Below are 25,616 nucleotides of genomic sequence, written 5' to 3'. Positions count from 1 at the left end.
CCCTTGTTGGAGGAAGTGGTGGATATTACTCCATATCCCTACTGAAAGGGATAGGATGGTGCTCTATTGAGTAGCTCACCTGCATCTCGTCCTTACCCAGCAGGGTGACGACCGTGTCCCTCTACCCAGAGGTTAGAGGAAAGAAAAAGATGGGAAGAGGAGCCAGTCACACTCTCATTCCTCATCCATTCTTACGGTCACACCAGGACTCGATGCTGTTCAGCCTGCGAGGGTCTGGGTTAACTACACAATGTGTTGAGCAACCACCATGGTTCCCAAGGAAAAAAGATCCAAGGAACTGTGGGCAATATCCTGAAGGTAGAAGGAGGTGCATGCGGTCCGGTTGGACCAGGCGCCTGCCTTCATTACCTGCGCCACGGAGAAGTTCTTGCGGAACGCGAGAGAATGATGAAGAGGCGTCCACACTCATCCTGGGGTGTCGAGTTTCTTCAGACAGCTCCGGTCGCGCCTTCACAGGACAAAGCAGCATAGCCTTCGTATTTCGGAGGCGGTGAAGTCCATTAGGGAGGGTATTGTGAAGGACTCGAACCAATCGTCAGTTACCGAAGGGTTCTGAGTCTTCGCTACGAAGATCGGTACGAAATCGAGCGTCACAAATCCCCATCCCTTTGTGCTTGACTTCTCAAGAGAAGTCATGCAGTACCTAAGACGAAAAGAAGGGAATAGTCGTATGGACCTATCCCTCTTCTCGACTTTGGTTATGTACAGTACTCAATACTGACAAGCTATTAAGACGAAGTAATGATTGCTCTGGAACAACCGAACTAAGTCCACAGCATAGTTCGTAACTGACTCGGGCGCTCTGACAGCTGCCGACTGACTGGTTCGGAATCAGTAGAGGCAAGTTGTCCAAGCATCCGGGTAAGTCACGTGACCTTCGCCCTTTAAAGAGTTATGCTGAGAGACCAAACAAATAAAAATATTTGTAGTCACCGATGCCGGACGGCGCGGCGATGATTCTCTTTAATGCATAAGCTCAAAAGGCGAAAGTCAATTGCCTTCAAAAGACCGAGGTCCCTGATGGCAAGAAAATCTCATAGACGTTGAATTCTCAGCTTAAGGAGAAAACAACACTATGTGACGTTGAAGACGAAGGTAGGCAATGAATGCAACCTACGTCTTCCAGCTGAATCGAGGAAGAAGGAATCTCAAGATTCTAAACCTGTGCTTACAAATGACTGAAAAACGCTAACCGCCATTTCATTGCTGTCCGTTGTGCAATGAAAGCGGGGCGTTCTTCAGTAATGAAAACACAGGGGAGAGCCGCCTGAAGAAACTGCTTCTCATGGGCTGGAACGTTGGAATTAGAGCTGGCAGGTGTGGGAGTAGGCGATGTCTTTCAATACATCTGCTAATCCGGGGTGAACAATGAACAATTGCACACCTCCGAATACAAGATATTTTGAGGACAAACTCAGATTCCGCAAAAATCATTCGCATTATCGAGATACGATGCAGCAAGAGACTATTACAGAATTCTGTTACCGTGCGGTAAACAGAAAGATGAGAGTCGAATAGATTCTCGTTTAAAAAAAAAATCTTTTATTCTCGCAATACCGAAGACGATGAATACTAGCGTCACAGCAGTAGATGGTCATTCATGTATGCGAGAATCCCCGTTAATTAGAGACTTAAGTCCGTGATTGTTGGGCAGAGATACGGTTGGTATTCAATCAAAGCAGGTGAGAAAGACATAACCAACCGTCCATCTCAAAGCGGCAGCTGGTACTGAAATGCCTCGGGCAATTCAATACGCAGTAGCTGTCGCTGACTCGTCATCCTGAGTTGCCAAAGTAATCCTTTCCACGAAGGAATGCGTTCGGCTAGAAACCACCGAGCATAAAAAGGATATGCTCGAGCAATTATATTTATGCGAAACGAATTTTTCTTTCGGTAAATATAAAAGCTTAAAGGTGGTTGTTGTGACAAACACCATAAGTATATAAAAAAAATTGAAACTGGGAAACTCCTGGGAGGTTGCAGGGCAACCCGAGTTGGCAGTTCAATTAGAATACTTTTCGTCTAAGTCGCAATCCGTAGAATAACCAGGATATGCGCCTACCCCTCGGACCATTCAACTGCTTAGCAGAATTCATGGTCGCGAGGTTAATATACGTAGTATTTAATTTGTAGGATTCTGAAACAACGATCCCTTCCATCCTAAAATTCTTTCCTTCAAGAAAACAAAATAAGGATTGGAGATCGACCACTTCGGTCTCTATCAAAGGAGAGTGAAGAAGTCTTCCTCGAAGGAAAGCTTCAATGGTGAACATAATACTAAGACGATAGTTCAAGCCAAACTGGATATTCCCGTCCGTTCTTCTCTATTCCCAGGTTGGTCGCCTACTGTGAGATAGTCTTCTTTCAGCAGCAGTCTTCTTTCCTAATGCTAGAAATTCCAGGAATTCGAGCATAGGCGGAGGTTCCCGATTATCGTGTAACATATCGGGGATTCTCGTCTCGCTCACTTTGGACCGTGGTCTCGCCTAAGTGTTTGGAGATCGTAAGAAACTTAACACTCTGAATGCGCTAGAAATTCCGTAGAATTCTAAGCAGTTCTGCGAAAAACCCCCCACCGAATTCGTCAAACGATAATCGGCTGGTGGTCCTCTCGATTCCCGTAGAAAACGAGAATGGGGCAGGATCCCTCCTCAACGACCGGGGGCTTACGTCAGGTAGGACCCGAAAAAGGTCCCCCCCCATGGTAGCGCAGTCCCAAACGTGGGATCCTACAGAGAATCTCTGTAGGATCCTTCCCCTTTCCCTCGTAGCCGTAAGGAGAGAGGGAATGGGGGAGGAATTGGTACTCGCTCGCCTTCCCAGTGGAACTAGCAGTTGGAGAAGAGTAGGAGCAGCCATCGCCTTGCGGCGATGGTCTCTCAGAGTCTGGGAAAACGTATCGTCAGGAGAAAACGTTTTCCCGAGGAGGGTTACGAACTCTCACTGTAGGTAAGGGTCTCCGCCGCCACTGTGAACGTCGTCTGGGTGGGGCTGATCGACACCTGACAGGAGAGAGCCGATACGTCCTCCGACTCATTCCAGTCCTCGTCGAGGTCGAAACCTCATCAGGAGGACCCCCGTAAGGAGTATTTAAATACGGTGTCGAAGACACGTAGAAACGCCGCTGTCGCAGTAGAGGAGGTGGAAAGTAGCTTGATCGACCGGCCAAGAACCTGACCCGGAGAGCCTTTTTCTTGTCCGGGGAGACGAGAGACTCTGGTTCAAGACAGAATCGGCAAGCTCCGATCGCGGCAAACCCACCGTCGGTTTTTTTCGGGGGGCCCTGTTTTTGGGTCTCGGGGGGGCCCCAAAACGACTCGAGCAGAGGACATGGGCTTATCTGCTGGGGGGGGGGGTGGGGAGCGGCGATACAGGTCTTGAGGAGTAGGGACCCGTCAGTCCTCCCCAACAAGAGCAGCTCACAGGACCTCCTTCAGAAGAAGGACCAGCAACAGATCCCTGACGGTTGCCTCCAATCACTTGCGCGTACGTCCTAGTTGGTCTTAAGACCAACCTGGGCACGTGCGGCGTAGGTGACGGGATCGTGAGCGGGCGCATCTCTCACGATCACTCCTATATCCTCTCTCTTCCTGGCGTATGCCGAGGAAGTTGAAGGTATCGGAGAGACAGAACTGACGCTACCCCCCCCCACCCCCCTCCCCCCCTGACGGTCGCCTCCAATCACTTGCGCGTACGTCCTGGTTGGTCCTAAGACCATACGTGGCACGTGCGGCGTCGTGACGGGATCGTGAGGCGCGCACCTCACGATCACTCCTAGCTACCTCGCTCTTCCCGGTGTAGCCCGAGGAAGTTGAAGGTAGTGGAGAGACAGACCTGACGCTCCCCCCCCACCCCCGCTTGCTGGCAGGACCAGCGTACGTGGGGGGCTCAGCCGAATCACCACCCGCGGTGGGGATCGATCTGCAGGCCTGGCCGTGCCGCTCAAACCTGTGGCGAGCGGCTCGACTGAGCACGTCGACCCCCGGTCCCGTGCCGTCAGACGAGCTGCTGCTGGTCACCGTATCCGCCCGGTCCCACCTGTGGGAGCGGCGGTCAGGTGACCTGCAGAGCTCGCTTTCGCCGTGAGACGGTGAGCGTCCTCGCGGCACGTCAAACCGCTGGTACCAGCCGAGGCTGGTACCGTCGGTCGAGGGGGACCTGGGGGGACCTCTTCCCAGCCTCAAACCCGTGGCCGGTCAGAGACCGTCACGTCCACCCGAGGTACCGGCTGGTCGCTGCGAGAGCGGCCGCTGGCCTGGCGAGAGTCACCTGAGCGGCTCTCTACAGTCTTCTGCTCCGTGCCTCGGTCATGACGCTGAGCGAACTCAGGGCGTCTTAACTTTGGCTGCACGGTCACCCGAAGGAGATCGTACACTCGGAACTTCTCGCGGACGAGAAAACCGAGCCGGTACCCTGGCTTAGCAGCAGAGCTGCCAAGACCAGGCGAGGGTGTACCAGCGGTAGCCAGCACACCCTTGGTCCCCGTCTTCTTCTTCTCAGAAGGGGAGACGGGCCCCGTTCCCGAAGGAAAAACAGGAGGACCAGCAGAAGAACCCCCCGTCAACACCCGGAGTGTGGACGAGCCCCTTGGCGAAGTTCCCGAAGGAGTCTTCTTAGGGGGAATAACAAAACCCGGTCACCAGCTGGTCGCTGCGAGAGCGGCCGCTGGCCTGGCGAGAGTCAACCTGAGCGGTTTCTCGCCAGCCTTCTGCTCCGTGCCGTGGTCTTGGCGCCGAGCGAACAACTCTGGCGCCGAACTTTGGCTGCACGGTCTCCCGAGGGGAGAGCGTACACTCGGGATCTGCGAACGAGAGACCGAGCCGGAACCTGGCGTAGCGGCATCGCCGCTAGCACAGGCGAGGAAGTACCAGAGCTAAAACCGAATACTCCCTCTGGTCCCCGCCGTCTATCTCTTCCTTACGGAAGGGGAGACGGGGGGGCCCCGCTCCGAAGGAGCAGGAGGACCAGCACGGTGGACGGGCCCTTAGAAGTTCCCGAAGGAGACTTCTTAGGGGGGGGAGGCAGCCTTCTTCTTCTTCGGCTTATGGGCCTTAGAAGTCGAAGGGGAAGAGGCAGCAACAGACGAGACGAAGATGACACCTTCCTCTTCTTCGTCAGCTCACGCAGGACAGTCGTCAGGTCCTCCATCCAGGCCGGAGTCGGGCCTATTGCCGAAGCAACACGGCCCGACTGCACCTGTCCGGAAGGACCTGGGACTGGGGCAGACACACCATGGTCAGGAACCAGCCATGGACAGGCGCAAGTAACCAGGAGCGACATGGACAGCAAACCAGCTCAGGAGCGGCAGGAACAGCGGCAGCGGTAAACACACAGAAGGGACAGCCAAGGCCAGTAGCGGGAAACCACATCAGCGACAGGTAACGGCAGGCCCAGCCATCGCCTCGTAGAATCATCGGCAGCCAGCGGGGGAACCTGGTATGGGCGGCCGGTCCAGGGGCGAGCTGCTGGAACAACGGAAGTCTGGGCAGGCAACACGAAGAAAACACAGGCGACGGCGGCATACCCCTCCTCGGTACGGCGGCGACCGGCCCTAGAAGCAGCAGACGGCGTCACCGACACAGCATGGGGAGTGTAGACCAGCGGGGGGAAGCAGCATAAGCGGCCGTGAAGGTTGTAGTGGAAACCACTCCAAGGTCACCGCCCGACCTCGCTAGACGCTGCAGCAGATCTGTGGATGCTAGGCACGCCCTGCAGCCGCAGTGGCCCATACCTGTCCAATGGTAGTCTCCCCACGGATGTAGCACCTGCGGTAGCACAGACAGATTAGTAAGAGGGGTTCCCTCACGCACGGGGGGGGGAGACATGCCCCACCCCGAACGGAAGGAAGACCCCAAAAACAAAACAAAATACGAGGAAGCTGAGAGGGGGGGGCGGGGGGGGCGGGCAGGAAAGAAGACGAAGAATCGGATACCAAGGGAGTCGCGGGAGAGCTTTCCGACGACTTCCTGGCAGACCTTCGCTTCCCCTACCCCCGCACAGCAGTGAAAAGTAATATGAAAATGAAACAGAATACTGCACTTGCGATTCACTTCATAGAACTTAAAGGGGGAAAAATCAATTCCCGGTAAGAGCGGAAACTTGATCCATAATAATATGATGCTAACATAAATATATATGAAAATGAACAATACTGCACTTGCTATTTTCACTTTCACAGCAATAAATCGTAAGGATTAATTCCCGGGGTAAGAGCGGAAATTGATCCAAAATTAAAATTTGATGCAATTAATAATTGAAAATGAAAAGAAAACTGCATTGCGAATTCACTTTCATTGCATTCTATTCATACAAAATAAGAGGCTCTTGCCGAGCGCAATCAAGCTCTCGGCAACGAACGCACAGGGCAAAAATATAATGAAAAAGAGTACTTACATCTTTCAATTACACCACTTTCGCCCAAAATACAGACTCGGCGCGAGTGCGCCCGCCCTCGGCACCGAGACACAATTCAAGGGTTCAATTCATGAAAAGAGCGGAAATCGCCGTCTCTACGGCGATAGCTCCATGTTGATTCATAATTAAGTAATGAAAATGAAAACAGTGTACTTACAGTTTCATTTTCAAGTCAAACAAACCATTAGTAGAAAACCCAATATAAACAAAGCATACGACGATGAAGCAGGCAGAGAGCGATGACGAACACGTCCTTCACACCCGCGGCCGAAAGCAAAAGTGATTCTTCACCTCTCGGGCGCGCGGGCGCGCGCACGATCGGACAAGCAGTTAACTAACCGTTCTCCCCACACCTTGTTCGACAAGCTTACGACCGTCCCAGTTGCACTGCTGCTAGTTTACTTATTCCTATTGGTTAAAGGGGACCGAGGGTTTGTCTTAACGTTATCGGAACAAATGAGTATTGCCTACAATCAAAATAATAATGAAACTGAAAAATAAAAAGAATACTGTACTTGCGATTCCACTTCCATACAGAATAAGTTTTCGTGCCGAGCGCATTCGCTCGGCAACGAGTATACAGGTCAAAAAAATATAAATGAAAAGGGTACTTACTTACGATTTTCCTCTACACATTTCCAACCAAAATATAAGCTCGGAGCGAGCGCTCTCCCGCCCTCGGCACCGAGCATACACAGTACGAGGATCATTTCTGGGAAAAATGAATTCCCGCACTTACGCCCTTCAGTCCCGGCACTCGGGTAATCGGAGGGCGTGGAGAAACCAAGATCCTTTAATTCACAATTGAATTCAATGGAAATAAAGATGAAATGATTGTACTTACAATTCAGTTTCACTAGATAAATAGAAAAAGAAAAACACAACCATGCGAAAGCAACGACGATGAAGCGGGCAGAGAGCGATGATACACACATCTACACGCCAGCAGGCCGAAAGCAAAAGTGATTGTTTACCTCCCAGTCTCGCGCGCGCCTGTCGGACAAGCAGTTAACTACCGAACCCCTTGTTCGAAAGCTTACGACCTATCCAGCTGCCGCTAGTAACCTTCCTATTGTAAAAGAACCGAAGGTTTGTATGCCGTGTCGGAACAAATATACATTCTTCGTCTTTTCGGATGTAAGATGAAGAGACGCACTTTTTTAAGGATGCCTTTTCAATGGCTACCCTTGGCAGTCTGGGACGCTCTACAGAACCTGCCGAGGGGACGCCTGACCAGTGGGGATTCTCTGAAACCTCCTTACGGCTTTCGACATTCCTTCTCCCCTGGGCTTGGGAGCTTGAAAGAGGTCTAGGCCTGAGAGCGAGACAGAGCCGATCAGACGCACCCTCCACTGCAATGGGGAACACTATGTAATTCACTTCTTACCTTTTAATAGCTCGCATTTTGAGCCACAATCCTTGTCTTCAAATTGCAATTATGAACTTGAAGTTTCTGCGAAGTAAGAAGGTCATGAGGATGCAACACTACTAGTACTGTTAATACTCTAATTGCTCATTAGTACGAGTATCCAAAAAACTTTTAAAAGAAACGTATCTAGTTACATGCTTTACTGACTCCCTAAAGTAGGAAGTCAGTTTATTTCTCAATCAATTCTAACACTTATTACACGTAATAATGAATAAATATTAATATTTCCCTTTCTTGCAAACTATGTGAGTGTCTACGAAAATTTCGGTAGTTACACGTCATATATTCTTCGAAATTTTTGAAGCCAAATTCATTAAAAAGTTAATAAAAGCGTATGCCGAACCAAAGACCCAGTACTTCCCTGCAAAAGACAGCCCAGAAGATCGATGGCGATGAAAAACGAAAATTAAGTCAGGAGGTAGCAACAACATATGTTGACGCTACCGCGACAGAGAAAATCTGGTTCTAGAACAGGAATGGTTCCTATTCCTGCCACCCAGTAGCAGGGGGGTAGATCACCTGACCTACCTGCAGCGTGTGTCGCGAAATTCGAATTTCTGTCGGACGTCAGAGACATAAGCTAAGTATATATCTGCCGGGGAAGTTGCATGTACAAAAATAAGAGGCTCGTGCCGAGCGCATTCACGCTCTCGGCAACAAACGCACAGGGCAAAAATATAATGAAAAGAGTACTTACATTTCCAATACACACTTTCGCCCAAATACATGACTCGGCGCAAGCGAGCCCGCCCTCGGCACCGAGACATAATTCAAGGGTATCAAATCATGAAAAGAGCGGAAACCGCCGTCTCTACGGCGATAGCTCCATGTTGCTCATAATTAAGTAATGAAAATGAAAACAGAGTACTTACAGTTTCATTTTCAAGTCAAACAAACCATTAGTAGAAAACACAATAAACAAACAAGCATACGACGATGAAGCGGGCAGAGAGCGATGACGAACACAATCCTCAAAACACGGCGAAAGGAAAAGTGATTCTTCACCTCTCAGGCGCGCGGGCGCGCGCACGATTGGACAAGCAGTTAACTACCGTTCTCCCCTTGTTTGAAGCTTATGACCGTCCCAGCTGCCGCTAGTTACCTTCCTATTGTTAAAGGACCGAGGGTTTGTATTATGTATCGGAACAACTTCTTTTTTCTCCTTTCCAGGTAGAATTTAAGGGTCCTGACAGGGCACAGGGATCTCTCTATCTCTCTCCCCAAAACTTCAAGGCCAGGGTTAGGAGGGATTCTCATTCTTCGCTAAGAACCAAGGTTTAAAATTAAGAGCAGATTGCCGACTTCTTTAAACCTTACTCTAGCATCCAGAGCCTGAAGCTCGCTAACTCTTCTAGCAGTTGCCAGCACTAAAAGAAACAGAGACTTTCTAGTCAGGTCCCTGAAGGACGCCTGTTGAGGGGATTCGAACTTGTCCATACTAGGAATCAACTTGAGAACCACATCTAAGTTGGTCCAAACTAGGCGGTCTAGAGTACTAATTCTTAGTCGTCTCAAAAGATCTGATAAGACATGCAGATCTTATCCTGCGCGATATTCAGGTCCCTGTTCCTGAAAAGAAAGTAAAGGCCTTGAGTGTTGCTTCCACGACCAATGACTCGTGACTGGTGTCCAAATCCGGTGTCAGGCTGTATTAAAGTACTTTTTCTGGAAGGTGGGTCAACGAGTGGGCAAGACTGGTCCAGGTAGTCCACTCGGTTGTTTACCATATGTGCCTTCAGGGTGGCTGCAACCTGTGGAAAGTTGGGGCGCGGGAGGACCTCAATTGTCTACAATCCTTATCCGACTTGGGGCTAGCTGAATCAAAACAAGCTAGAAGGCTTCAGTTAGCAATAGCAGAAGACTACTACCTAAGATTATATAGTTCCGCCAACCGGCGACTATATAATAATATCTACTGCTTTTAGTAAAACTATGGAAAAACAACACAGATGCTACTACCTTGGAAATTGATTTTCCTATACTTTTAGCTAGTATTTCTGATGAAAATGGTAGTGTTGTTTATTGGCAGTCAATTACTATTATTAACATCCCTTCTATAGGTATCTGGGATCCCTGGGGAAGGGGGGTGGGGGGTTGTTTGGGTAGGGTAAAACACAGGGAGAGAACGGACATCATGTTATGATGGGCCACCCTGGAAAGGTTCTGTGCAAATGCAAGGCATACCTATGGAAGCCACATGATCAAGAGGGGATTGGCTATGGACACCTAGGCTAGCCCTATTATAAAAGGAACTAGCTATACTGACCTAACCTACATAGCTGGGGTTCTCTGCCCCCTGAACCCCCAATGAGGGAAAAACTCCCCTATAGTATCTACCTAATAGCTAGGTAGTAGCCTATACTGCGCATGCACAATACCATTCCAAGATGGCCAGCTTTCCACACCACATCAGTTCTGAGGTTAACCAGAGCTGATCGTCAAAACATGAAAGTATAAATTCTTGATAAGCAACCAAACTACTAGACAAATAGGTACTCAATTTTCAAGGTAACTACCTAACCTACCTAATAGCTAGGTACCCCACAAGGAGATGTTTGTAATCTACCTTGCCTCTTTCCTGAGTTTATTGTTTACCTATAGTAGGTAATAATTATTCTTGTGTTTATGTTTTCACAATCCTTCACAAGAAGTTACCTACTAGCCTAGTAACTAGGTAGTACTACCTAGTAGTAACACTTTCCAAGTTTGTACCTAGCCCTAGTAGTAGTAAGTAGCTATGGTGTTTTTAAGTTGCATGGAACCAATGGTTATTCAGCAAAGGGCCCACTTCCCAAGTAATCTAGCCTACCTACCTACTAAATAGTTGCTGAACCAGAAGGGCCCTGTAGTAGCCTAGTATGGTCAACTTTGCTTAGCCTAACCCCAACCGCACTCAAGCTAGCCTATTATTTGGTTCACGAATTGACATCAACCTTTTAAAAACACCTAACTGTATTTCTTAAAAATGACATTTAAAAACCTATTCTAATTAAGGCTTGGGTTTGGGGGGTGGGGGGATCGCCATGCAATAGGTTACGGTCTTAGGTCTTTTGGGGGTTAGGCTACGAAGCCTGACGTTGGGCAACTTACGGCTTTCCTTTGTGCACTAATCTTGACATCATACCAGATAAGACTGAGTGGCAGTTACGGAGCACACATGAAAATAAAAGATCCCAAACGGATAAACAAAAGCCTACAGACGGATTTATAAAATATTTTTTTTTTTTGCTTTTGTTTATAACCTTAACTTACGGATTTTCGTGACGTTTTCCTTGGCTCTCCTGATGGCGATTGGTGTTGCTTCTAAGCGCTTGCTAATTATTTCCATGGCGAGGACGTTTAGTCATGTTTCGCAACGCCTCCCATCTGTATGGGACTTAAATATATATTTAATTCTAATAGTTCAGAATATGGACCCTATTAACTATATGGAAAAAGCCCACCACATGGACCATTAACTCAAGCTTCCAAAGAATATGGTGTTTATTTGAAAGACGTAAAAAGGGGGAATGCAGGAAAAGAAGACATCATTTTGAAAAATATACAAAAGTACTTAAAAATATAAATAATTTAAACACTCAAGTGAATTGTTCTTGGGTAGCGACGCATTACACAATCTCTTGAACTTTTGAGCAAATGTGAGACCGCATGATTTGGTGGTGTTGAACGTTTGAAATATAAAAATCATGCAACCCATCACGCAGCTGCTTTGATTGCCCAAGAAAATACGTGGTTTTGCATGAAGTTCCTTTCGAGACTGAACACAACAGCAAAATGAATCTCCTTGCCCCTAGAATAAGAAACCCAACACAATCTTATAACATCAGCGGATCTCGAGAGGTCTCGAGACAAATCTGCAATTAGTTACTAATCTGATTTTAATTTATTATACTCAAGTTACACACTTGTCTTCTACGTTCATCTTTGGAGGCCTAACTATTCATGACTAGTAAATTCACATTAACCGTGCATTTGATGTCTAGGCCAGTCACTTACAAAACTCCTCATTGGCTGCTGATAAGCCAATCACAGGGCTGGAAACTCTCTCGGGTGTTTTCACTTAAACAGGATGTATGTTCCACCTCTCCTGAGGGCTGCGGCTTTCAAAAGTATCTCTCAGGAGAGGTAGAACATACATCCTACCTATGAGAACTCTCTCAAGAGACTGAGCGTATCCAGCCCTGTGATTGGCTTATCAACAGCCAACCAGGAGCGTCGTAAGGAACTGTCTTATGGCATCCAATGCGCGGTTGATGTGAATCTACTTTAGTCTAGGCTGGATTCATAACCGCAGGTAAATTGGCGGGTGAGCCAGTCGTGGGTTAATTTGTGACGCCAGCGCAGACCTTTGGTCCAACGGGTAGCCTTACCTGAGTATATTTTTTTTTCTTTAAAGACCAAAATGTGAACGTTGCTAAATCAGGAAGTATGTATGCATATATATATATATATATATCTATATATATATATATATATATATATATATATATATATATATACACACACACATAAATAGTGCTGTCATAGCAGTTAGCGAATTTTGTCTTGAGTGGATAAAACTTGTGATACTCAAGGTTATAGGGGAAACTGGCGGAGAAAAGGCCAATGTAAAGTATGTAACTATTGATCAATAAGAAAAATTCAGACAATATGACTCATTGTTTATTGTTACGTTTCTACGAGATCCCACAGAGAAATTGATCAATGACTCCCTCATGGCATCACATTTTAATATTACTGATGGCATATCTCTTTTCAATTGGAATTAAGCATGCCAGCAATGTTATTTTACTTACAAAGTAATTGGGATTCGGTTAGAAAATTACTTCACATGCATGCAGCAGAGATAGTGAAGCTATAGAAGAAGGTTATAATACTTTGGAGTCTTTACTTTTCATAAATTTTTGGACCATATGTCAAGATTAGCGACCCACTATTTTTTTCAAGACAATATTATACCACTTATTTTTTCAAGACAATATGATACCACTTTGATATTTAAATCGAAGTAATAATATTGTCGTGAAATATAATGGGTTCGCTAATCTTACTATCAGCATTTTCTGAATATGGGTTCCTTGGCACATACTTGTATTTGCCAAGAGGAGAAAATACACCAGTACGTGCATTAAGAAGGAAAAAACATAAAATACACATTTAGAATAATTAAAAAACAAGGAATAGGAACCAAGACCTGGCACTGGTGCGACAAAAAGCTATCTATTTATATAGGGTAGTATATTTATTCCATTGATGAATGATGTAATGACTGATTTTCGTCGTTGCTATATTTTCAGACCGCATTTTGAACATAGAATCACTCCTCCGGGAAAATGGTAAGAAAGGTGAGAAAACTTATATTTAATTTTAAACCATATGGAAAGAAATGAAATGCAAATATTGACGAATACAAGCATGTGCCAAGGAACCCATATTTAGAAAATTTATGGATAGCAAAACCTTCTTCTATAATCTATAGCTTCTCCACTTTCACTAGTGATTTGGTATGCAAAATAACATTGCTGACAGGGTTCATTCCTGTTGATAAGATTCAATATCATAAACAAGGATATAGAAAACAACCAGATGAAACATTATTGCCTTCACAAATGCCAAGAGTATTATAATTTGATGCCATGAGAGAGCTATTTTTTCCTAGATGTGATCTAATCCGATGCTTAACTGACACTGAATTTTCTAGACCGTCCTGGTTTAGCATGTAAGTTAATAGAGAGAATATAGTATTTTGTTTCTTTACCTAGACAAGCAATTTGGGCAAAGACTTGCTAGAGATGACCATGCCTAGGTATCTGAAACTGGCAAAATCACTCTTTACACATACCCTCATTAATCATGCTATCCAGTACTACTTAGTTTAATTTGTGTTTGCAAGTTTAACCAATGCGTATTTATCGTCAGTTTCTCGTAGTAAAAGACCTGAAATAAACCCTTGCTCCAAAAATATGCATTTCTTGTCGGTTTCTCGTAGTAAAGTTCCCTGAAATAAACCCTTGCTCCCAAAGTACTCCAGTGATTTGACAGTTGATTCGCAGCTAAATCATCGTTGTTGTTAATGTGGTGGTTTGGCGCTGCATTAAAACAAGGGGTGGCGTGCCCGAGAATTTCTGCAAGTATTTTAGTCTGTTGTGGTTAGGTTAGTTGTATATAGGCTGTACTGTCCTGGGTAAATTGTTGCTTTTATGACGAATTTTGAATAATATAGTTTTAACACTACTACAACTGATAATAAAACGATCCTAGTACAAAACTAGCTTCCAGACATAGGTAAATCCTAATAGGAAGAAACTGTAGATGGAACTCAAGGTCAAAGACAATAGGAAGAAATATTAAATACTCCTAAAGTTCAATTTTGGTAGATAGTAGTTAAGAGGCTTGCTGAAGAAACTCAAGTTCCAATACTGACGCAAATAGATAATAAAAAGAAATGTTTTAATTTCTTATTCTGAGGAATGCACCGAAAAATAACCCACTTTTTTTTCTTAATTCGATTAGGTAGTACCTAACAACCGTAGCCAACACAGTTCAGTATCTTGGCATTTTAAATGCCAGCAGTGCCACTACGACATGACACGAGACCTACCGATTTCATGAAAATAGGTTAATACAAACGTTTTCCCGAGTCACCATCCTGGTTTGTAAACGATAATTCAGCAGTCCGACCCATGGATGTCCAATGAAGCTCTATTAAACTACCTTGGGCCGATCTGAGATAAACCAAGATCTACATATACGTAGACTTTGATATAAACAAAGCCTAGTGGGTCCAATTCTATAGACCTTGGGTGGCTCTACCTTGACGTCATAATCGGGGGTGTGCACATAGATACATTGGTGAGATTGGACAGTGCATAGTAGAGCAGTCTGTGACTGACGAGCACTGCCTGACGCCATTGGTAGGAGATCGTTCTAATGTAAACAATATCGCAAACCCATACAATCTTATGGGAAACCCTGTACTCTTTTAAACGTATTTTCGCGGATGTCCGTCAAGATTATCCTACCAAAATTCTAATTCTATCTTCTGTAGTTTATATACACTTGAGCAATATAGTTGACCAATTTGCCGATGTCATGTGCCTTTCTTTCCACCAGAAATTTACAGTCCTGATTTACTCTTGAGGCAGAACTAATAATCGTTCTTTATTCACGGATCAAATTGATACAGCATGGTAAAATAAATGTCATCTCCAACGCTGTCATCCCATATAAGCTTTAGCCTTAGGCATATAATATATATTTATAATAGCCTAGGTTCAATAGCCTGATACCTAACAACCAATATTCTACTATAAGTGTTAGGCAAGGTCACAATTAGGGTTTCCAGTCTGAGCCCGATTTTTCAAGCTATAACTTAGTATGAAATTGAAGTTTCCTTTTGTAAAATTGAAGAATATACTACCTTTAAGTGTTCTGGCAGATCAAATTCAGCAGAGTCCTCTCCATAACAGGTTTGAAAACTTATTGACATGTAGATAACACTACCATAACATTTCATTAACACTTAACACTGCAGCAGGCTTGGATCTAGGCATCATGATACTAGCCTATGTACATTTGTTGTAGTACAAGTAGTAGGGAAAATAGTCAAGCATAACCATGGTTGTATGGATTGATGGTAACTCTACATGCCAGTGACTTCAGGTAGATTTCAGCAGAATGAACAACTTTTTTTCTATACAATTCGTCATTTGGAATAATAATATACGAGCTGTAGGCACGTGCCATGGATAAAGAACGAGGCGGGATCACAAGCTTAAAAAAACAAGTGGCAAATCCCCCCTCCCCCCCCCCAACATAAACCTAACCAATCCAGGTGCCAAACTCACCCTCGTCACACTTTTCCTCTTTACACTACAGCATACACGCAGGACAATTGACCTATACCTACACACACATAAACAAGCACACAAAACACATGTACTTACCAACCACTCCAGGCTATCCTGTGCTGTCCGCTGGTCAAGGTCACGGAGACACCAAACAACAAACAACAACAACAAACCAAGAATAAGGGGTTACCATACGTCCCCCTTTTGAGAGGGCAGTCCCTCTTTTGACTCTCTTTATCCCCCAAAAAATTGCGGTCTTGGGGGGACGCCCTAGTGTCCCCCTTTCAGCCTTTCTTTTTTATGTAATTACTACAATTTTTCTTGAAAATTAGAGACTAATTTTTATTTAAAATGTCAGCAATAAATAATGTCTGAATAAAAACAATGTCATTGATAAACCTAATTTATCATTACCTGTTATTGAATATACTTAGTGAAGATCAAATCAAGCCAAAAATACGCCAAAGAATGATGTAATATTTTTTTTTCTTTTTAAAATAATTGTTCAGTAATTTTCCTTAAAATCTAAAGAATAATTTTCTGGTTGAAATATCAGCAAAAAGTCTGAATAAAACACGGATTGATAGATCTCCTCATTTATCATCACCTGTAATTGAATATACTTATGTATTAAACTTCTGAATTTATAACGACTCAACATAAGTGCAAGTGTGCATGGGCTTACTATATACCTTTGACCCCCTTTTGCAAGTCAAATAAATGGTCACCCTAACCAAGAACCACATCACCACAAACCAACATAACAACACCCAAGGACAAACCCCACAACTCAACAACAAAGGAACATAACCCCAACTCAACAACACAGTAAACAACCAAAAAAAGACCACTGCACAACCAACCGAAAAACAACACAAAAAAGGCAACACACACCCACTAACAACACCAAGAAATCACAACAACAACAAAGACAACAGCACAGCAAACCAGCTCTAAGCAAACAACACTAACTTAGCAACAAACAAAAATACAACAAAAACTCAGCAGAACTATCAAGGTCCTTCAACCAACTGCTCCTGACATACTGACCATCACAGGCTCTAACCCAAGACTGACGAAAAACTGACCAAAAACACAGAACTCTGATTTCTAACAGCACCAGCAGACAACCCAGAACTCACCAACAGCCATTTCAGTAACTATCCATACAGCAATTACACCCTCTCTCTCTCGCTCACAGACGTTGTCAAATGGAACTCCATAACTCCTCCATATTTCCTCCCCTTACATTTGACAACGTCTCCTTACATTCACAACACCCACACTAAATAGCCTTTTCGCAACGCAACACCCATGGATGCTCGGATGCAGGTCCCCTGGATCTTGTTTGAGGGCCCTCATACACACACTCAGTTACACCACCATCAACATCTCCCAAACCACTTCCAGTCAGACTATCATTCCCATCTCCCTCACTACCATCCTCCCAAATCCCATTCACTATCTCATCTACACCTTCTAACTCTTGTCCAAATATCTCTGGTAACTCTGCCACCAAATCACTTACCTCATTTACACTCCTGCCAAACTCCCGAAGAGACTCATTCACACTACCAACTACATCCTTACCACCTGATTCCCTTCCTGGTGAAACTTAAACTAAAACCCTGACATTCAAACCCCACACGCTATTATGTATTATTCCTCCCCTCAAAGTCATCTGTATTTATTACACGCCTTATCCACCATTTTTACCCTAACACTAACCCCTCTATCATGCAGTTCATGTTACTCCCTTTCATTCCCTTTCCTTACCTTCTTCCACTTTCTTCCATACTCAACCAACACCAACTGCCAATCTTCCAGACCCATTTGCTCACTGACACTCGGCTCACATTTATTCACCCTCAACCACTCACTCATCACATTCTCCCTAAACAGACTGCGCATACTAGAGGACCCACCAATTTTTCTGAATCCCCTTAATACCTATTTTCCCAAATTCCAACCTTACTTTATCCTCTTTTGCTTACCACACTTCACCACATGACCTTCCATTCCACATTCAAAACAAACTTTGCACACTGTTCTTTACACATCCTAGCATAATGCCCATTCTTCCCGCAGTTGCCTCAAACCATGTTCATATAGGTACCCCGACATCCACTAGCTATGTGGCCTGCCTGTCAACACCTATAACATTTAATATCCCTATCCTTCTTACACTCGCTCACTAAATGCCCCGTTTGCCCACACCCGAAGCACGCTCCTAATGCCCACCGACATTCATTCTTCCTGTGTCCTGGCTTACCACATCTATAACACTGTTCCTCTCGCTCACAACTAACTGACCCAACACTTGCACTCCTATCTCTTTTAGGGCTAACTACACTCACGTTACTTGCCCTAACACTCCTATCTACCACTCGCTCTACCATTCGCCTCGGCCTTTCCAAAACTGCCTCCCTATAGCTTCTAAACTCTGGTACAACCTCAGCTACTTCAGTCCTAACACTAACACTCCTGCTCTCTTTCATACACCTATCTAACTCGTAATCCTCTACTATTTCTAAAGTGTCGTTCCATGTCAACCTTTCATTTGTCCATCACATTTTCTCCTTATGTTTCAGATTTATAAACTCATATACACTCTCTGGTACAGTCGCCAACAAATTCCGCACTAACTCCTTATACTCATTTATCCCTTCGTCCCCAAACTTTTTCTTGGCTAATGTTTCTAACCTACAGACATACATTGACAGGGACTCACCAACATTCATTCTTGCCTCTTCAAAATCTTGCTTTCTCCTATACCTAATGCTACTCTTTATCCTCTTTGCCTGTTCTACAATCCTAGCTTTCACACTCTCATACAGCACGTTCCCTACACTCATCATTACCCCATACATACTCAACAAAAATCCTGTCAAAAAGCTACTTAACTCTATTGCCCGGACTCTCTTGTTATCCTCATACTTTGCCTCACAATACCTCTCGTATTCTTTAAAAAAGTCCCTTATGCTCCTACTACCATAGTCCTCGTCCATATTCTTGACTACACTCTTCTTACCCTTCTTCTTTCTCCCTACCTGCTTCCACTCACCGCAATCTAAATCACTCTCGGCCCTTTCCCCAATGTATTCAGTCCTAGTCTCATCCTGTCCGTTAACCTTACCAACCTTCTTTCCTTTCGTTTTCTTCTTTTCCTCAGCCCCCTTCTTATTCTTGTCCTCAGGTTTATCCTTACCCGGTGTCTTCCCCTTCTCATTCTTGTCCTCAGCTTTATCCTTACCCTGTGTCTTCCCTTTCTTTCCCTTACCTAACACAACCAAATCACCTTCATCCCTCGTACTCTCATCCACTCGCTCTTTCACTTTCTTTACCACTCCTGGCCCGTCACAAGACCCAGTAGGCCTACCTCCTACAGCTCCCTCTCCCATGAATCCCTTCATCATTTCCTGCATCATCTCTTTCTTTCTCTCTCTCTCTCTCACAGACATTGTCAAATGGAACTCCATAACTCCTCCATAACAACACACCTGCTTTAATAACAAGCTTATTACAACATTCCTTACGTATTGTATGCCCTAAACATAAAAGCAGGAATGAAGTTGAACTGCGATCTAACACCGCTTACTTGAGGTTATTTCAAGTCATAAAGATTCTCATGAATGAAATAAGGTCTCTTATTTGTGAAATGTGATCCCCTGTTCTTTTGAGAACTTGTTTCTGTAATTGACACTGTTGATGACCCAGCATTGGGTGCTATATGTGGCTTTTTTTGCCGCTGGTCTCCGCAGTTGATACCAATGCTACTCTTACAAAGATGGCATAACAACGGCGCCTTGCGTGCACGCGATTGTCGCTTGTCTGTCCAATCTGTCCCCTTTATATCTGTGGGTGTGAATGTAGCGACTCCGGTGGGTTGACTTCGCTTTCAGCATTATCAGTATATTCTTTATCAACATAAACTAAAAGCAATTCATGAGCTAATCAAATTAATTTATATTTCTTCAATGAGCAATTTCATGGACCACTAGCGACCACCAACACACACTGCACCCATGAGTTATGACTTCATCTTAACAGGTAATTAATTATATTTGCATGTTTGAATATATTTATGTTACTTCCATTCAGAAAATAATCCTAGTTTTCTTAATCTCACTATTTGGCATACTGCTTCTCAATAACTTTCTATCCAGCTTGAGAAATATTAAAAAGCAGCATTTAGTTTCACACGGTCAAACATGTTGTTCAACACGCTCATCAAACCTCCAACAAAAACATGCTTGAAGAGCTTTCACACGTTCAAACCAACCAAAGAGACAGACAACCTCAGTTGGGCACGAAGAGGAGGAGCTGCATGTCTCTTACCCAAGACGAGGTGACGGCAATTTAGATCTGTCTTGCTCAAGCTTAACCCTTAGATCCAGGGTGGCCTTTTAGAATCTTAAAATAATATGTTGTAATCCAGATTTGCATGAATTCGCAAATAATTTTAATAAGTCAGGAAACATTTTAAATCTTTATATCAAAGTGACCATAAAGCTGATTAAAATCATCTACCCAATGCCAAAGAATAAATAAATAAATGCACAAATAAATAATTAAATAAATAATTTTAAAATAAATAGACAAATAAATAAATAACGTAAATAAATAACTAAACAATTAATAACAATTAAGTAAATAAATAAGGTAAAATACATAATTAGACAGATATATAGATAGATAGGTACATAGATAGATACTTACATAACATGATAAAACCATACAACTCGCCTTTTCATCAACACAATCCAAATTTGATGTACTTTCTCTTAGCAACTCTCTTGGTCACAAATGAACAAGAAGTCTTCAAAATACCAGAGAGTGGATGTGTAATGTCATCAGGTTGATTTTTGGCCAGACAGTTCTTGGAGCTTTCAAGCTTTCGTAGTTCTCTCCTGAAGGAACTACGAAGACAGTCAATTTTTTTGGTCCCATCCTGCCTTGTGCACTGAGGGTCAAGTTCTCTTGGTTTTGCATGTAATTCCTCGACACCCAGATTTCTTAAATTCTTATTAGAATAATCTTTAGATTTTACCCACCCCAGTGCTTGGGGTTTCCTATATATTTCTTTGAAATCAACCATAATTTCTCTTTCTTTGTCTTTAACGGCGCAACGTCACCCATGTTGTAATTTTACTTGGAAATAGCAGTCTCTTTGTCAATGAAGGAGCTGCTTAAAGATGTTACCACCTCGAGAATTGAATAAGTATGACGTTTGGAGACTGATGCTCGTTTAGATGTTCAGACTTTAACACGAACCAGCAAGCTCCGCCCACAAAATTCAGACACGATCAGATATCCTTCCAACTCATTCAAGCACGTTGGTCCAACATATGTTTACCCCTTTCGCACATTTCAAACTTATTCTCAAACAAGTTGTCAAACGTGTTCATGTACCGTCGGTCAAAAAACTATTGGTAGAGTTTCATAATTTTTCGTTCTCCTGCCTGATGCACGATTTATGCCTTATTTATCGATTTTTCTTTTCAAAGATGGAAGAAATCATATGTACTGACGTTAAAAACAGTCACTGATATCTTTAGAACATTATGTTATGTTATTGTGTAAAACTATTTTCCAAATAGCAAAATTGATGTGAACGAAACGAAGTGATAAAAAACGTCATATCGCAACCATAGATATACATTACCAAATAGATAGGAGACACCTATCACTAATAGTATCGCATAAACATAGTCCTTAAATTATCATTTCAATATTAAGTTGAAGGTAGTTGAACTATTCCATTTGTTAAACTTTACAGAAAACTTTGGAATCTCACAAAATGCTATCAAATAAGAAAAAAAAATTACGATATCCTAACTGTGAACCAGGCGACCTAGCTCTATTGCTTTTGATATGTGCACGGGAATCTGTCAATGTGGCATTTATCGGTCTAAGAAACATCCCTTGATGAACGAGAGACAATTATTGCACTGCATTCGGTGCAAGTTCCTGTTGGAGAGATATCAAGAAAGCTTAATAAACCGGAGAAAATCATATATAGATGAATCAAATGGTTTAAAGAACGGAAAAATTTAGAACATGGGCCTAGAGGTGGAACACCTCAAAGCACCACAAGAGAGCAAGTCAAAGAGTAAACGTTGCTGAGCAACATTCATTTGTGAATTTTGAATTCTAGTGCATCGTCACGACATTGCTGAACCAGGAATCATGACTAGCTCTACGTTTATGACTGGTGTCTGATGAATACTTTAGATGGAGAGGAAGAGATTTTTAAATCTACACTTGAAATCTTTGATAGGTGTCTAATGAATAAGCAAAGTTATCTTTGATGGATGAGAGATTCAGTTAGGCTTACTCTTTTTATTTTGTATTTTTATCGGTGGCCAATGAATACCACGGATAAGGAGGGAAACAGTTTCAATGATGCATGCATTTATTTTCCTTCAAAACCTAAAGAATACTTTTTATTGGAGATGCTTTATTAACATCGGCCTAATCCCTCCATCACTCCCATACGCCACCTCGCTCTCTTCTACCTCTCAGATGACTCGAGCCGATTCTCTCTACGAACTCCATCGCGTGCAAGCATCAGTAATGATAAAGGTTATTTTAAAATTCCCCCCCCCCGCACCGACAACGGACGTCCTTAAAATGCATGTTTATAAAATATTTCCTGTTCAGAAACTTCATCTTTCATTCCCCAAAATATGTGCATACACTCGTGTTACACCCTTGGTAGCCGTCAAAGAGCAAACCTTGATTAAAGCAGTAGGTTTTTTCTTTAAAAAAAAAAAAAAAAAAAAAACTAAGTAAATAAAAACATATGAAATAGACTTAAACGAGAACGTCACCTTTCATATTTCTTATCCTTTCAGCTACTTATAATATGCTTATGGTAGTAGGTCTAGGTATACATGTGAAACTAATTTGAATTAATTTCTATTTAGAAGAAATGAATGCTACAGAAAGATTAACCTAAGAAAGCTTTAATGAAAGTAAGCCTTTCTTAATGTATTCGTCAGTTTTGACTCCCACAGCTTTCCAACGCGTCCAAATGAAAAAGGATATGCAAGGAATTCGATAAAAAATAAGACTGAATTGTATTCGTTTGATTTTTTTTATGATTGCTTTTTGACTTTGAATAGCTAGGTCTGAGTTAATTATGTTGAGCAATTATGAAAAGGATAAGAAGAAAGGGGAACATGGCTAATAAAACAAGAATAACGGGAATATTCAAATAAACCAGATTAATATATATATATATATATATATATATATATATATATATATATAATATATACATTATATAAAGTCATATCACATTACCGTGATTCATATACATATATCGAGCTACAATGTCCTTTAATATCTAATTCGCTCTATCTCGGAATTAATATATTTTCATATATATATATATATATATATATATATATATATATATATATATATATATATATATATATTGTCAATTTAAATATTCTTTTATATTACGTATCCGAGAGAGTATACTGCTGAAAATAGACCTAGGCTAATCATGTGTGAAAATCAGAAGTCCAATTTAGGCCCACTAAATGTGTCATGCAAATTATTTTATTGATCAAAGGACAAAATTATTTTAATTAAACATCGTTTTCAAAGAATGTTAACGCCTTGATGTATAGTTTATCGGCTGTAGGAGACAAAATGACAACACCCCAGTGCAGTACGATACGTTGAGTCAAGACCCGAACGGCAGCAAAGCCAACTTCAAAATGCTTCGGTATGCTGTCACGGAGCTAGAGTTGAGAATAAAATTAGAAATCGTGGACCCATCGGTATATATTTTCCTTACTTTGCAAAATAATTATCTTTAATACGTTGAATAAGTCTACTCTATTCTAATGTAATTTATTTCAAGTATAGCACCTTTGAAAGGAAATGTTATTTATTGTTAAGTAAATATTCTGGCATCTGCATATGGCAATATTTCCATAACGAACAATGAATTAAGAAACTACGCCAATTCTTCGTTGGCCGTCTGTACATGTTTGACCGTGTGAAACCCCTTATTATGGGCCACACTGCCAAATGTATTTGGTTGGAATTGCATCTTTGTTTATTCTTGAGAACTCTGTACCGCTGAGAGCATTATGATTTAAAAGTTTAACTGGGCCATAAACGAAAAAAAAAAAATGCTTAATTTCGAGGGGATAACGATAGTAGCATTGTTTTTATTGTCACCGAGTGCAAAAATATTTCGATTTAATATGGGCTCTTGTTTCGATGACCATTTTTACACAGTTAATGTTTGTTCATTAACTACTCAGCAACGGTGGGTGATGTTATTCATTCATCCTTATATACGCACTCTACCTCTCACGTTATTCATTCATCCTTACATACGCACTCTACTTCTCAGAAACATAATTAAATAAGGCACGTCAGCCATTACACAAGCAACGTCTCGGAGTTATGCTGTCCACGATGTTAGCCTGTCAATGCTCCTCTGACATGCTACGTATGTTCGTTGTTCGGGTAATAATTGCTGAGATCAGAAACTTCCTTCTATATTATAAAAAAAAACTCTTAAGGTGCTCGAATGGACGAAAATAACTTTCTATGCCATACACAGCAAATCTTCTGTCTCTCGCTACTCCACAATTATGAACAGCCAGTTTCATAAATCATTTCACATGACCTGATCTCGGTCATTTGTGGGTTCGGGATATGAAGGAAAAAACAGGAGAGAGATAAATTTACATGCATGCAATGTAGGACATGCAAAAATAATAATCGATGAAACGTTTAACACAGGTGTATTCTTCTTAGCTACACAGATGACCTATAATTATTACGTTAACTATACTAGTGCACGACCGGACGGCAGGTTAGACTGTTATTGACACTCATTGTGATACACGTCTTTGTGTGGCGGCCGACGGCGACGGGAATGCGGGCACTGGGCACTCATGTCTTGACCCAGTCTACTGTATGAGACCCGCTAACTAACTCATCTGACCGATGGTGCGGCCTGTTTCAATGCCCCCCTTTCAGATGGCCATCGTTATGCAGAAGCTGATTGGTTATTCTGGCCTCCGTTAGACACAAGGGCCAATCACGAAGGGATATAGAGATACGTGGCACTCTTTTGAACTGCCAAGCCACGCCAACTTGTAACGTCTTTGGCGGTTGACTTGTTTTGATACACATACACACAGAATCACTTACAACGGTTTCACGGGACTTCAGACTATCACGGAAAAGGCATATTCAAACTGTATTGAATCAGCTCATCACTCCCTCCCCAGTTCTTGCATCCCGCAAGACATACACTGATCTTATGATTTGTGCATTGTTGTTCTTCTTTGAGTGCCACACCGCCTTCGAGTGCCATACCATCCAGTTTGTGCAAAATTTAAAACTATTAAGGTAGGGCCATTTGGCGTGTTACAAACACAAGTTACAACAAATGAATCTCACGCCTCACAATGTGTCATACAGAAAAACAAATTTAGGTTCACATTCAATGATATCAATAAGAAAATGGATAGTCACAGCTCCAGCTCAAAAAAGTTAAATTCATAAATAAAAATTCACGTAACATGAATCAAGAATGAAAAATTACTCATAAGAAGTCTGATAAAGATATAACAAAACTTACTGAATTCCTTCTGCAACACAATAAAAACAAGACAATAAAAAATCAAAATTCCATCATCGATGTTAAATCTCAAATTTCTGACAAAGCATACACAGCATTGACAATGATATGAAATTGAACACAGTATAATTGACATCAATAGAAATTCTTAACACTTTTGTTACATTGTAACAATATATATGTGTTTAATATGACTTGAAATGCAATAAAAAAAATAATGCAATAAAAAATAATCAAGTTATAAACACATAGACTCACTCATTACAAATGCTTGGAGAAC

General features: G+C 42.6%; 1 protein-coding gene across 3 annotated transcripts in view; it reads right to left on the bottom strand.

Annotated features, from left to right (window-relative positions):
• Window positions 1-12,010, bottom strand: part of LOC135220774 (microspherule protein 1-like) — a 92,918-nt gene extending 80,908 nt beyond the window's left edge. The window contains exons 1-2 of one of the 3 annotated variants that reach the window (XM_064258244.1): window positions 11,861-12,010; window positions 11,117-11,240 (exon numbers count right to left, since the gene is read on the bottom strand). Coding sequence is in view for 1 of the 3 variants with exons in the window: in XM_064258243.1 (XP_064114313.1) it covers window positions 10,955-10,986 (32 nt within the window). In the remaining 2 variants the exon portion in view is untranslated. The other 2 variants (XM_064258246.1, XM_064258243.1) reach the window with 2 other exon arrangements.
• Window positions 12,011-25,616: the final 13,606 nt, after the last annotated feature.

The sequence above is a fragment of the Macrobrachium nipponense genome, chromosome 2, assembly GCF_015104395.2.
Source record: "Macrobrachium nipponense isolate FS-2020 chromosome 2, ASM1510439v2, whole genome shotgun sequence".
NCBI classification, from domain to species: domain Eukaryota; kingdom Metazoa; phylum Arthropoda; class Malacostraca; order Decapoda; family Palaemonidae; genus Macrobrachium; species Macrobrachium nipponense.
This window is presented reverse-complemented; position numbering and strand designations above follow the sequence as displayed.